Source organism: Electrophorus electricus, chromosome 6, assembly GCF_041902795.1.
Source record: "Electrophorus electricus isolate QZ-2024a chromosome 6, ASM4190279v1, whole genome shotgun sequence".
Taxonomy (NCBI): domain Eukaryota; kingdom Metazoa; phylum Chordata; class Actinopteri; order Gymnotiformes; family Gymnotidae; genus Electrophorus; species Electrophorus electricus.
This window is the reverse complement of record NC_137502.1, coordinates 32,642,056-32,657,055: the sequence shown is the minus strand read 5'-3', so window position 1 is coordinate 32,657,055 and position 15,000 is coordinate 32,642,056. Positions and strand designations below refer to the sequence as shown.

The window sequence follows — 15,000 nt, the reverse complement described above, 5'->3', positions numbered from 1 at the left end:
CCAGGCGTGTTCGGTTAAAGCAGATTACTGATTACAACGAATTACAACGACAGCCATCAATCAATGAACACTCACTTTATGTAGATTCAGATCGTTAGGAAAGAACGAAAGAAATCCCGTGATTGTTCCTCCAGTTGCGTGTCGTTGGGATTGGCGTAGTGCCGCTATCCGGTACCTGGGAACCAAGGTAACACGCACATCCCACAAGTCAACCACATCCCATGCGGTAAGGCCCAAACGACCAGCGACAGCTGTCCCCAGTGGCACCAATAACGTGACATAATAAGGGACATAATTAAGTGGGCAGGGGAAAGACGGGTCATTAGTCAAATGAAGGCAAAGCCAAAAGAAAAATTTAGCAAAAGAAAACGTTAAAACATTTTTTTTAAAGTCTCTGAACAGATCACAAGAACTTAGTATACATCCAGTGGTCGAAAAGGCTGATTTTTTACATAAAATCATCTATTGAACTAAGAGCGTCTATTGATCATGATTGCTGCTACTGATCAGGATTACTACCTAACCAGCATGCATTTCTGCTGGATACAATTTACCCTTTAACATTTATGCTTCTTTTGCATATGTTAATAGTGTAGACAGAGAAATATAGAGATAGATATGGAGATAGCTCTAAAGACATATAGAGATATTAGAGATATTTAAAATATATGCAGATTTTAGATATTTGCAGAGAGACACATTTTATTTGTTCCTGATCAGCGTTGTCATAAATAAATTTAATTGTATCATTGATGCTGAAAACTAGAAGAATTTCAAAGAAAGGACTCTCTCAACATGCCATACTAGGTTGACAAGATTCCCCACAGAACTTTACCCAGATGTATTTTGAAACCCTGTGAAATTTTGAGGTATTCAGGGGATAGAGATTGACACTGCCCCTCATTTCTTCCTGATGGGTGCGTTACATGTAGGTGTGTTCTGATTGACATAACTGTGAAGTTGTAATAAAAAGAAATTATCCGTGGTAATTCTATTGTGCAAAGTGGCAGACATTTAAGCAAAATCTTTATATTTTTCTTTGTTCACATTTGCACCGGCAGTGCTGGCCTGCTATCACCAGAGGGAGACCATGTGCTACAAGCCACTGCAGGTGCTCACACTAGTGATTAATCACTAGTGGGCAAGCCCCAATTTAGATGCTAAACAGTTTCTCTGAGAGTCTGTTTCTTTTCTGATCTGTTTCTGGACAGATCGCAAGAACTTAGCGTACATCCAGGGGTCGAAAAGGCTGAACCCCAGGCAGGCCAGGTGAGCCTTATTTTTTGGTCATTTCAGCTTTATGTTCTCCTACCAATCATGTACTAAGAACACCAAACTGGATGCTCTCTGTGGAAAGGTGACCTCGCTTGGCTTGCGGAATCGGCCATTATTTCCCTAAGTGTGCTATAGCCCTCTGGGCCGGGGATTGGACGAGGTCATAAAGACATCCCTCTGGACAGAACCAGATCCCAGAGACGTTACCTCTTTGTAAATTATGTCCATCTGTGACCAAGTCCTGCAATGGGGACATGCCTACCCCTTGTCAGGGCATGCGGGTGCTACTCGCACGCAGGAATTCATTAAGCAACATTTCTGGTGGTGCATGCCAGGTACAGAGGTGAGGAGATTCATGGAGTCCTGTGGAATATGTGCTTGCAGCACAGCGCGTTGGGTGAAGTGCATGCCCTTCTCTGTTCTCTATCCATACCGCCTCGGTCCTGTCTGACCATTCACTGCATCACAGGGCATAGTCCTTTGAAACAGAAAGCATATTGTCTCACCACTACTAAACAAGAGGTTATACATAAAGAAGTGCAGCACTTGATAGAAAATGGTTTCGCTGTACCAAGTTGTAGTGGCGTTAACCTTGTTTGTTGGTAATGAATCCAGATGGCGCTTTGACACTATTTACTGATTATCATTGTTAAAATGTTATCATCTCCATAGCCAGCTATGAGGTCATCAAGGTCGAGATCGCTGTAATTATTTTGGAGCTAAAAATTAAAAGATAAATCTAACTAGATTTTTAGACGAAGCTAAGGTTAATCGTGTGAATGTTTGTTTGATTTTGATATTAAGTTCAATAGTTTGTGTGCTTGCTTGTTGGTACGTTTTTCTTTTTTATATTTTCTTGTATTTATTCGTTTGTGCGCAATTGCAGTGCTACCGTGAACGTAAGCACTTCGGTCGCCATAACCTAATTCGTGCCAGTAAGTGTATTATTCTGCGTGTGTTCGTTTTTAATTAAATGCACCATTATCTACAATATCGGGAGTATGGAAAATATAGTCATCAGTGTATATTTTGTCTCGTTAAAGAAAAATCACAGAAAACTGAAAACGTGATCAATCATTACAGCAAGACTGTGGTTGTGACTTTGTTTGCATATTTATTTATATCAATATGATAGAAGTTTTTTGTTGTTGTTTTTTTTTTGCCATTGACAATGACTGGATAACTGAAACGTGTACACTAAAGAAGTACACAGGATAAACGTCAATAAATATTATAAATATATAAAGATGCAAATTAATTAATTACATAATTTAATATATAAGAATAGTTAGCATAAATGATCATTATTAATAATGATGATGATGATAATAATAATAATAATAGTAGTAATAATAATAATAATAGTGAGCTTAATTTATATAGCGCCTTTCACAGACTCAAAGTCGTTTCACAATGACAAACACGGAGGAAAGAAAAAAAGAGCTTATATGACGTATGGCTTTATTAAATACTATTCTGTTACTCTATAATAACGTACAAAAACACATAAACAAAGAAACCACGAACTAATTCAAATAAATAATTAAATAAAGAATGACAATAAATAAATAAATAAATAAATAAATAAATAAATAAATAAATAAATAAATACATACATACATACATACATACATACATACATAAATAGATAAATAAATAAATAATGATTTAAAGTTTCTGCATTAGAGTTTGCAAAGTTTTCTACATCTTGGATGATTTTTAAAATTATTTTAATAGTCATTTTAACTTTTCAGCCCGTCAGCGCCGACTTCAAGTTGGAAGCGATAATATCCATCCGCGTAAGGTGGTTCCGCACTAATCTCCTGATTTGCTCCCAAGAATCAGCGCTGTAGTTCTATAAAAGATCAAATCAAATGCAATAATTTGAGTATCTAAAAGTTTCCTTTTAGACTGGCATTACGTGACAACCCTGACAAAAACTCGGTAAATAAATAACGGAATCGTGAAACTTACTGCTTTCTTCAGAATCCTCTTTAACTTTCTGAAATGTTTCTTAAGTGTCATGTTGGTGTGTCGCTGTTCTTTTGTCTCTCGGTAGGATGCAGCCTGTTGTAAGAGAGCAGTTTCTTTAAGGTTACTTAAGAGTACGTCACTTTATTATGCACTATAAAGATATGCCGTCAGCCTCATTTGCTACTGGAGTAACAGTCCAGCGTTCTGTTATATCTTGTATATATCAGGTATTATATCAGGCATTAATAAAACCTCAAGCCTGCCTATGACACGTTATACACTGGTGGAGGGCTCGCAGTATTTACAGAGGTGAATTGAATCGATGATTGCAGGGTGGGTCTGTCTTTTTAATCAAATGGGGTGGGACATTTGTTCAGTGTAACATCACACCTAGTAAATCAAAACAACATGTAGAATTGTCTGGTCTCTGTACAAAGATACGTCACAGCGACAGACATTTCGCAGTTTCCTGCCTGGTATTTACAACAAGTGACATAGGACGTACGTAGAGTGGCGCAGCCCATGCGGTGTGTAGGGGTGTAAAATTTCTACTCAACACTTACGCAGTTTTTGAGCTCATTCAGCATGCGTGTATTGAGGATGTTTAAGAAATTGTCCAGTGCGCCGCTGTCCCATTTTGCGGAGTCTAAATTAACATTGAAGAGTTCGGTGATCTGCTCTGTGACTTCAGCCAGAAACCTCACCTGGTTTTCAGTCTGAACGAGAATAAATTGTGTTGAGAATTTAAGAACACGAAAAGACACGACAGCTTCTTTAAAAACTCTTCAACCTTAAACTTTTAGAAATTGTGAAAAATCCGTTCAGATTTTTTGGGGTTTTTAATTACCTTGGCCGTTATAATTCTTGTGTATAATGACGTTGGAAACGGTTTATAAACTTGAGAAAACTCTCCTCCCTAAAAAAGAAATATCAAAAACATTTAATAAACATGAGAATATTCCGCATACGTTCAGTCTGTCAGTCAGAACCTGCAGCATTTCAACCCCCCCCCCCCCCCCCCCCCATCCAACATTAAACTGTTTTAAATTGGACTCTCTATGTTTTACATTATGAGGTGCACGCGGGCTACAAAGGTTATTCTCAGTCAGGAATAACTGCAAGCTTTTGGTCAGATTTCAGAACTGCAATATATAAATTTGCCCTCTCTCTGTTAGCAAACCCAGTCCTAGTGCTAAAGCAACCGTTAGCACTCACTCCTCAAGCAATTAGCTGTTTAGCAACTCCTGATTAAAGCTTTAATACCAGACACATTGTAAATATTCCTAAATAGAAATTCAGCAACATTTCAGCAACATCTTTATACAGTGTATAAAGTAGCTACTTGTGTGACATCACATCTATATTTCACATGTTTGAATTGATTCCATACAGGAAGTAAGACCAACAAATATTATTCCAACGATATGCTGTGATTCACAAGCAGTCATTTACGAAGATGCCAGATTAAATGTTTTTTGTAGTTGGTGCCTCACCATTTTCTGCAGCTGTGACAGACACTCTCTGCTCAGTATTCTGTACTGACTCGTGATCCAGGTGCAGGCTGTGCACGGACTCTGCGCGCTGTAAAATACGAGGAAAAGGCAAATCCACATGTGTTTTGCGTTCATTTTTGCATGTATGCTTTCGCCGTTCTTTGTTGAGTATTCTTTGTGGCGACATGTTGCCGTATCCGAGATTTATTCGCAAATTTGGAAAGGGAAAGTGATGTGATGGAACCCCGAAACATGATTTTAAATTCCCTGGTAAGAGCGCTTCACTGATTACTTTTTCTACTTTCACTTTCCGATCAGGCTTTGTGAATATTTCACGTGGCCTAGTCTACACTCTAAAAAAGTATTTTCGAGGCTCTTTAGCCGATACTTAAATATATGCACTGTTGTGAGATAAAAAATTACATATGATCAAGTTATACGATATTGGCATTTTTTTAATTGCAGCTGTTATTTCATTAAGTTCTGACACACAATTAACACATATTGTAAGTGTTGTATCAACCAGCTATCATGACTAGGCCAAACCTAAACTATTTTATTAAATAGAACAGAACAGAACAAAATAAAATTCGTTTGAACTTACCCGCGTACTCTTGGACGACTTAGAATTCCCCTTCACACGCTTAGATTCTCCTGGCAGAAACTGTGGCTCCAACCAGTTTTCATAAGCGAGTGACGTAACCATTACTCATAGGCTTGTCTTGTCCTTTTTACTCGATGAGCAAGACAAATGAGCAACCCCAACACCCCTAAAAATAAGTGAAAAAAATACGTTTTGATGGTGTTGCTTTTGCCTGTCGGTGGTGTGATGATGAGATAGGTGATGCCCAACTCCTAACTTGCCCTGTGTGTGTGTGTGTGTGTGTGTGTGTGTGTGTGTGTGTGTGTGTGTGTGTGTGTGTGTGTGTGAGGGTGTGAGTGTGCGTGAGTGTGTGAGTGTGCGTGTGTGTGCCGGGGGGTGGCGTGGATATTCAGAAAAGAATCAGGCTCGGGCATGAGTACGGTCAGAACAATCAGGACAACCTAGAACTGTCCTGAGTTTTGAGAAGTTGTCTTGAATCCCGACATCTCGTTTTTTCCAAAAGGTAACTGATTTATCTAACATATGTATTAATAGATAATATGAACAGGGTAGCAGAGGAGATGTGTATGATGTATTAAATTACCCATGTGACCAATGATTCTTTCTTGTTACAGTGATTCCTCTACCCATTCAGATGTTCTTCATTCACAAGTATGGTAATGATAGTCCAAAATCGTATAGAAATGTACACTGAAATAAAAAAAATATAAAAATAGGTGGGTGCTGATCTCACTGGGTGCTCATAACCCCTAAAGCTATGATCCGAGAATCGCCCTTGAACGTTACGATCATTTTTTAGGATCCACTTTGTTTTGTGGGTATTTTGCTTCGACTGCGATAAGATTAACTCTGTTGAATGTTAAATTAAGTCTGCCGTGTTGAATGTAGACACAAGCTAATTTAGTTTTTCTTAAGTCTGCCATAGACTGACGTACCAATGTGTTATCTAACGCTGTATATCTGTCTTGAGAGAAAATGAATACTTTTATGGCTGAAATGATTTGCAGTGTTATAGGCAGTACAAGCATTTTATGACCCACGTTATGAGCAGTGAGCGAAACACATTGTTTTGCTGAAACTCATTGTTTTGCTAATTATCTAGCTTTCCTAACTATCAATCTATCTAGCTTTTCGTAAATCTGCTATAGACCGATATATCGACAAGTGTTATCTATATATATTTCTGTCTTGAGTGAAAACCCAGAAATTATGCTATTTGCATTGACATTGAATTTCCTTGATGAGCTAATAAAACCGTGTTTTCTGGCTAGCGTTAGGTAGCTATACCTATACTTGCACTGTCTACTCATTTTGTATTTTGTATTTGTCCTGTCCTGTATTTATTATTGTTTATTTAATGTTTATTTAATGGCATTTTGCACTATATTGGACTGTTTGCACTTGTGTAGCATGTTGTCTGTTGCACTGTTGTTTTTATGTTGAACCAGGGTCCTGGAGGAACATTGTCTCGTTTTTTGTTGTGTACTTTTATATAGCTGAAATGACAATAAAACCTCTTGAACTTGAACTCTAAAATAAAACAAACAAAAAAAAAACGTTTAGGCAACGTTTTGAATTCCGTTGATCCAACACATTTTACGTATTTGGAAGTTTGGATGTTGGATCAAGGTAATATGCCAAGGAGTTGGCAAAGTGTCATTTCTATATTTTTGTTGACCCAAAGCTGTATTTTTAGATTGTACCTCATCGATAAAACATTATGTCCATTTTTAATGAATAAAAAGGATATAAATAACTGAATAGAAACCAAGTCTTTGCTATTAGCTTTCTGTATTAAAGCTACCGTATAAATTCATTGTACTTAAGGTGCGGCATTTCTTTTCTGATACTGGACGTTGCGTGCTCCAGTTGCGTGTCGTTGGGATTGGCGCGCTATCCGGTACCTGGGAACCAAGGTAGCACGCACATCCCACAAGTCAACCACATCCCAACCGGTAAGCCCCAAACGACCAGCGACAGCTGTCTCCACTGGGACCAATAACGTGACATAATAAGGGACATAATTAAGTGGGCAGGGGAAAGACGGGTCATTAGTCAAATGAAGGCAAAGCCAAAAGAAAAATTTAACAAAAGAAAACGTTAAAAAAAAAAAAAAATTAAAGTGTGCTCAGAAGTAAAGGAGGAAGAGAGGGACTACGCATGCGGGAACACGCGGGAACATGCGTAGATGCAGGGAAAGGGCATCCAGTTGTAGGTGCTATGACGACGCCCTCAGAGTGGGAGTTCCACGAATCTATAACCCGCCTAGAGAACCGAACCTCAGGTCTGATGCGGTCCGACCTGGTCCTAGTCAGTTTCATAGAATGTACAAAAAGAAAATGTTGGTACAAAATGTATATTCTGTTTGAAAGGGTAAAGTACTACGGTAAAGGTAAATTCAAAGGGTAAACTCCGCACAGAACTATAGCAGCCTTAGTTCGGTTCAGCCTCAGTTCAGCACAAGCTTTCTGGCCTGGTGATGATATAACATAATTTAAGAGTAGATATCCTGATCAGTGGGAATGTACTGCACTACAGCAGTAGCAATGTGCAAAGTTTACTTTTGCAACTGGGTTCCCCTGGCGTTACCCTTCTGGCAGAGGGAAGACAGGAAAGGTAGCAGGCTGACAGCACGTAGAAGCTAGTAGTAATATTATGGCGAAGAACGCTAGTTGGAGGGGGCCCTGTGAATTTTGTCTTACGGCCCCAACAAACTCTAGAGTCGTCACTCCTCCAAACGGCATAACTTTAAAATTGGGCCGGTTACCACATAGGCCATCGTATAGGCTAGCCAATTTGTGATGAATATACCAATATAGAGACACGAACAACAAAATAAATGTAGGTAATAAATTAATATATTTATTTTTGTTTATAGACAACATATCACAAAATAGACATCATAAAATATAAATAGTAAATTATTTATAATTGACATTAATACTTATCATTTTCAAACACAAGGCTTAATGATCGTTAAGGTGAAATCATCCGATTACAAATTCTCCGCAGAGGAAACTAGTTGTCACGGCCGTTTTATGTTAAAGGCTGCAGTCGTTTTTAGTTTTTATGGCCAGCAGGTCGAGTCTTCTGAGATGTCTCAGCACTACGCCAGCGATGTCATTCCAGCCTTTCGCACTGTAGTCCTGCAAGATAACATTTCTGGTTGTGGGAATGCATCCGTGTTTTGCTGAGTATGCTCAGTGAGTTGAAGTATGCATAAATGAACGTTCTTCGGGGGACGTAGTATAAAACTAGCACAATTGCACAGAATACATATCTGTAGTATATAGTATTACTGCTATTATTGAACCCTTACCGTATTTTTAAGGTGAGAAATCAGACTTTTGAAGTGTATTTCCATCTTTTTTAATATCCTCCTGTTTACTTCAGTGGTGGCGACGTTGGATGCCTTTGTTGTTAATAAAAGAAATTATTACATAAATTTCATACATATTAGGTTCTACACGTTGTCGTTACGATAACACCACCGACTTACACATTGCTCCAGCTCTGAGACCTGTCGATGGATATCAAGCAGGAATATCTGCAGTTTAGGTTGGTCGCAGTCCGTCTTGTCGTATTTGCCATCATAAACTCTCATCACATTTTTTAGAGTACGTAGAATAAACAGTATGTGATCCTTTGACTAGAAGAGAACAATTCATTATTTTTCCTTACAATAAGTAATGTTTCCATTTTTTTTAATTATGATGTAATGTATATTATTATATAGGAGATTATATTTCTCCGTACCTGTAGATGAGTAACGTGGTTATATTGCTTGTTCGGAAACTCCAAATTGAGTTTAGTGTCGTCACGCATAGCATTTTTGCACTGAAATAAAATCGTGTAAATCAAATTCATTGTTTTTAACAGCTAAGCACTATTTTGTCTGTTTTTACGGCAGGTCTATGGTAGTTAGTAGTAGTACTTACCGCCAGCTCAAGATGCGAAATTGAACTATTGCTTAAAATCTGAAAATTGCTAAGAGATGCTTTCTTTTGTGTCTTCATCCACGTGCAGCCGCTTACGTAGTTCCAGCAGCTGAGCGCGAGCAGGATAAAACCCCACATATTCACTGCTGCCATTCCCAAGCCCAGTAAGCGCGAAGACCAAAGCAAGTAAAGAAACACTATTAACTGGCGACGTTAGAGCGTCCAGCGTGCAAGGCGTTCGTTTGGCCGTACAGTTAGCACTTGCGCATTTATAGCAGGTGACTGAAAAGGTAAAGGGCATTCCCTTCTTTCGCATCTCAAACGCACGCGGCCCTGACAGATGAATCACCTTCGCATTCCTAGGAATTACAGGTGTAATCCCTCTGGTGGCTTGCAATTGGTACCTGGATACAAACCTCTAAGACGGTACACACTGAAGTTGTCCACTTAAAATGGTTTTGATACCGGATAATGTTTATCGACCCCCACTTGAGGATTCTTATTAAGCACCTTTAAGTCCGTTTAAACAATTCTAAAGAATTTAATCTACGAATATAATGTAATCCACCAACTATTGTGTCTCGTCTAAATAGCTAAATGTATGTAAATGTATAAATGTATATAAACATATGCAGGTATAAATTTATTTTGACTGTTTATTTAAAATAGTCTATGTTGTACACATTTTTCGTTTTCATTACCGAAAAAAAGCAATTCCAGTAATCCATCTGATCATATTCTGTTGAAATCCTCTCGTGGTGAATCGGTTTGCGGAGGCGGTTCTTTCACAGCACATAAACAACCTTTGGTAGTTACCGTTTGCCTCCACACTGAGAGTTGTTTGATCCGTGCTCTCGACCGCAGAGGTCAAAGCTTTCTCTCCATATCTTTCGCAGTAATGTCACGCAGGCCCACTTTACCCGCACTGACCCCACACGTCCTACTGGGGCTCTTAAACTGAAAGGGATTTACGATGGGGGGAATCTCAGCACCATTTCTGTGGTAGTTTAGCTCAAATATAGACTCATGACGTGGCATAGACCCTGATAACGAGGACGACAACGTCACCGCCGTCATCAACACAAATAAAAAAATAACAACAATACAAAATAACAGCAATTTTGCAGTGGCATGTAAAGGATAACGGGCAAACAGCATAAGTGACAGGTAAAATGAACCTGAAACTACTGTGATCATTATCTCCGCGTTTAGAAAACGGACATGCTTGTATCTTTGTTATTTTCAACGTACCTTATATGGGTTAAGGCTGTTTTAGTTCTCATGATCTACTAAACAATGAACAAAATGTTTTATTTTACTAAACCGTTATACAACTATTATTGAAATGTTGTAGTACTGTCTATTGAGTAATTAATAATGATACGGAGACGTCTTCTGTTGCAAATTTCAGTACAGTTGTTGAGATGTAGGCTAAACGTGGATGCTCCAAGTAAACGGAAAAAACCCCCACACACATTGCTTCAATCGTGAAAAGGTTTATTAATTCGCATAGATATTAATGAAGCATATCAGATACAAGTATAGTAATCTACATGTTAAGGATTAACCAGGACATTATTATCCAAAGCGACAGTATATAATTCCGTGGGAATCTTAACCTCTCCCGTTGTGCTGGTACCAGATGAGCTACAGGTGATACATTAACACCGTCGTTTTAAATGTTCCGTATTTTATCATAAACTCCTAAAGTTTTATACAATATTATCCAAAGTAATTGGGCTAACTCACAAATTCAAGATAGCAACAGTGCATAAATTAAGTTATACAGACACGCGTCTATCTTAAATAATAAATAATCGTGTTTATTGTTAGGCTTTAGTGAGAGGGCCTGCCAACAGTTATAGTGTTACATATTTGCCAAGAAGGGTACATGACACTGCGTTTTGAGGAAGTCTCAGATCCCAGTTTTAGAAAACTGAAATTTCAATACGTGTCAAAAAAAAGAAACAACACACTGTATAAAATGCTGACACATAGAATTAAATACTAATTAAATAGTATTAAATACTTAAATACTACAGAAATTGGTGGGGCGCTTTTTAACACCTTTTAATTTGTCTTGGGAATTGCTTTCTTGAATGTATTATAGATCTGCAGAAATTGCGTATGATTCGTAGAACTACAGGCCGCACGCTCTCCCACGCACACGCGCTGAAATTCTGTGGGGAGGAAGGGAAAAGGTTTCAGGAAGGGAAAAATCAGAAAGGTAAGGGAAAAATCAGCCCAACATCATGAATAAATTTAAAGCGATAGATCCACCAGTGAAAACACTGAAAATGACAAGGGTGGGATGTGGTACCGAGTGAACATTTTACCTTTTGTGACAGAAAATCGCCTAAACGAGTCCAAAGGCTGTTCCAATTTTTCAGGTCTTCGCCAGAGTTGATGACCGTAAACTGAATCAAAAGGAAAGAAAAGATAAAAGGAATTACATATCATGCCAGTTATATTGTACCAAAAAGCATACATCATGTTGCAACGTTAGATTGTACAGGCAAATTTGGCCAGCTCACACTTCGTTTGTAGCAGTCGCTCTGCTGACGGAGGAGGTGTTTTAACTGTCGGAGCTCTCTGCTGTTCCACGCCGTGGAGGTTGTGTCCTTCTCCAGTAGTTCAGAAGCAGATCTAAACGACAGTTCCAGCACCATGACTGCGCTCTCCCTCTGTCCGCACATAATTATTATATAACAATAATTATCTTACACACATAAATACAAAATTATAAGCAAAACATTAGGATGAATGATACAAATCTGTAGCTTTTCCGTTACTGCCTACCTCTGTGAGGAATGTCGGGTATTCGATTTTCATCATATTTTCCGCATCTCTCATGCATCTATTCGGTCGCAGTTCCCCCTGGAAAAATAAAATATAGTGTGCAAAATTGTAAGGCAAATAATGCACTGGGAAAAAAACATACAAGCCTTCAGAAAATACTCTTTTTACACATGTCAGTTAAGAAATTATCTTGCATTTTTGTTTAATCTTGTGAACATTCCGTACGAAACTTTACGGTGCTTTTCCACCAGGGCGGGTATAAAGATGCATGATATATAAAACTAAATAATAGGTCTAATATAAAAATCTGTAGGTCATACGAAATATAGGCTAAACATAATTTATGACGATGAACAACGCAGAATTAGAATAGTATCCAGTTATTATCCCCAAAACGGAAATCTATTTACCCTTATTCACCCTTACCAGGTTACGGAGCTTTTCAATTATTTCAGCTATTATCTTTTGTTCCCGTTCGTTTTCGCATGTTGCAAATACAGCCGGACAAATAACCATCCACAGAAATTGTCGAACAATGAACATCTTTTCTTGTGTGGTCTTTTGCTGTTAATGAGCTCGTAATTTCAAGTCAAGATCAAGACTGGACTGAGCTAGTGTAACAAGGCAGACTATATAAACCAAACAATAAGGCGATTTGCATTCACGGGGCTGGCGGGAAGCCCGTTCTATCTGGAATTCGAAAATATGTTATACTGTCGGGGACTATGGTACATTCTGGACTATACCCATGGTGTTTTCAGTGTAATCTGGAGAAATTGCATCTCATTTTAATCTAAACATACAAAAATGAACATTTTTCTTCGAAACGTGGTTGTCAGTTTAGGGTATTTGTTCCCATGTATTTCGTTTTTGGTTGTTATCGTTAATATTATGATTATCGTGCTAATCATAAGAACAACAGGGCTTTCCCTGCGCTCTGTGTTTACACTCCTGCAGTTTCGAACTGTAGCGCAAGTGAAAGTGCTTCTGGGGCTATACCAACATACCCAGCGGTGTTTCCGCAATCCAGTTACGCTGAACTGGCTGATGAATGAGATCGTAATGTGTAAGGATGCAGTGTGTAATGTGGACGCAACGTAAGGTTTCCTGCTTAGACCTTTAAATGAAAGTGAACAACTTTCTTTTTCGAACAGACAGACAGAAGATGACGTTTTGCTTAGCTGTGCATTCCTGTGCCTTATCTTGCATAAAGTGCGCGAGGGTTTTGACACGAAAAAACTACTAAATAATAAATGTAAAGTTAACACATATCCAGTTATACGGCTTTGACTTATTGGATGAGGTATGTTTGGTTATGGTTGGAGCCAGTGGGTTGGAACTTTGGGGGGCGGGACACACTACTCACCCCACCCAACCTAACACATTACATGATGCAGTGCAGCAATTATTTGGGGGGCGGGGCATTTTACCCGCAAGAAAGACATATGATATGACACTTAAACCCTTCTCAAAAACCAGCTAAGAGGGTTTATCTGTTCTAGATTATAAAGGCGGGGTCCAGTGAGCGCGCTTAAGTGTTATCAGTCTCGCTGCCTGATGAAGAATTGAATGGACTTCACTGTAAAATAACATAGCTTCGCATTAGGTACCTTGGAGTTTTCCTGTAGGTTCCAACGTTGCTTAAACATTACCTAAGATTTGCCCAACTGCAGCACCACCCGTTTTAAATCAGAAAGGGAGATATTCTGGCAAAATGAAGTGTTCATTTAACGGTATCCATAGGACACATTTTGTATATTTACATTACATTTATATTTACACCATAAGAGCAAGAATAACCTGATTAGAAGATTCACGGGGGGCTGGAGACTAAAAGTAATAAACTACTACCATGTTTAAGGTGTCCTACAGCAGCGCCACCGACAGAGGGCAGCAGCACTTTTCATTTGTAAAATATGACCGCCGTCATACAAAAACGTGCGAGGTCTCGGCCCCGATTGTTTTCCCAGTGCAACTGTGTAGTGTATGACTTATAATGCAGAGACATATAAACCTATATGTCTCTGTATTAGTATGTAAAATAAAATAGATGCCCCCTCGCCCCCCACCTTGTTTTTACATGTACATTTGGCCAATACTAACACAGTTATTACGAGTATATAACATAGCGAGTATATAAAATGAGGAGTTATAGTCTAGAAATATGAGCTTTACTCAGTGACGACTGAGGAAACACTTCTGATACTATTGACACAAACACAAATGCAAATGTTTGGAGTACAAAGCAATACCTTTTCAGCAATTGTGATTTTTAAAAAAGTATTATTTCCACCATTGAATTTGCTATGCGAACACAGGGACAACACGATTTATGCTTGATGTCCATTTTCAAGAAGACAGAGACATGTACCGACCTTCCCTAGAGAGCAAGCTCAGGGTGAGCATGTGTGGGCCCTGAGCAGGAAATGACATCATCCTCGTAGGGAAAGAGCTGTGCAGCTACCCTCCCTGGACAGGAAGGAGGTCGTTTCCTTCCAGGGGAGAGAGAGGGGGTGAAAGAGAGAAAGAGGGGGAGAGAGAGAGAGAGAGAGAGAGAGAGAGAGAGAGAGAGAGAGAGAGAGAGAGAGAGAGAGAGACAGACAGACAGACAGACTCAGATGTTATTCACTTCCTTAACTGTCTCACCTAAGAGTCTTACTGTGAATCATTCTAAGTCAGTCTCTGCTTTCATCCAGGCTAAGGCTGCGTAGTGCATTGCTTGGACTCAAACGTGTCCAATTCCTGTCCTCATCTAAGCGCTAAGCCTTTATTTCCAGACAGCTACAGTGGGGTCCATAAATAGCAATTTGGTGACTTAACTTTCGCTGTTGTGTATTTGTATTACGTAGACAAAAAAACAACAACAAAAATTGGTAACTGTTACTTATACAGTGCACTGTATGTCAGAAAGACGGTG

At 38.9% G+C, this 15,000-nt stretch overlaps 3 protein-coding genes across 3 annotated transcripts; all 3 read right to left on the bottom strand.

Moving 5' to 3' along the window:
• Positions 1–2,780: 2,780 nt before the first annotated feature.
• On the bottom strand, positions 2,781–4,877 carry LOC118241154 (interferon a3-like). Its single transcript, XM_081715933.1, has 5 exons — positions 4,743–4,877; positions 4,097–4,165; positions 3,813–3,965; positions 3,250–3,342; positions 2,781–3,130 (listed from the first exon to the last, which is right to left on the bottom strand). The coding sequence occupies exons 1-5, from the start codon at positions 4,875–4,877 to the stop codon at positions 3,026–3,028; spliced, it is 555 nt and encodes a 184-aa protein (XP_081572059.1). The 3' UTR covers positions 2,781–3,025.
• A 3,510-nt stretch (positions 4,878–8,387) lies between these two features.
• Positions 8,388–9,437, bottom strand: LOC145658515 (interferon a3-like). Its single transcript, XM_081715703.1, has 5 exons — positions 9,285–9,437; positions 9,103–9,183; positions 8,846–8,995; positions 8,666–8,758; positions 8,388–8,492 (listed from the first exon to the last, which is right to left on the bottom strand). The coding sequence occupies exons 1-5, from the start codon at positions 9,435–9,437 to the stop codon at positions 8,388–8,390; spliced, it is 582 nt and encodes a 193-aa protein (XP_081571829.1).
• Positions 9,438–10,308: 871 nt separating this feature from the next.
• Positions 10,309–12,626, bottom strand: LOC145658514 (interferon beta-like). The gene is made up of 5 exons (XM_081715702.1): positions 12,510–12,626; positions 11,819–11,968; positions 11,621–11,701; positions 11,376–11,464; positions 10,309–10,327 (listed from the first exon to the last, which is right to left on the bottom strand). The coding sequence occupies exons 1-5, from the start codon at positions 12,624–12,626 to the stop codon at positions 10,309–10,311; spliced, it is 456 nt and encodes a 151-aa protein (XP_081571828.1).
• Positions 12,627–15,000: the final 2,374 nt, after the last annotated feature.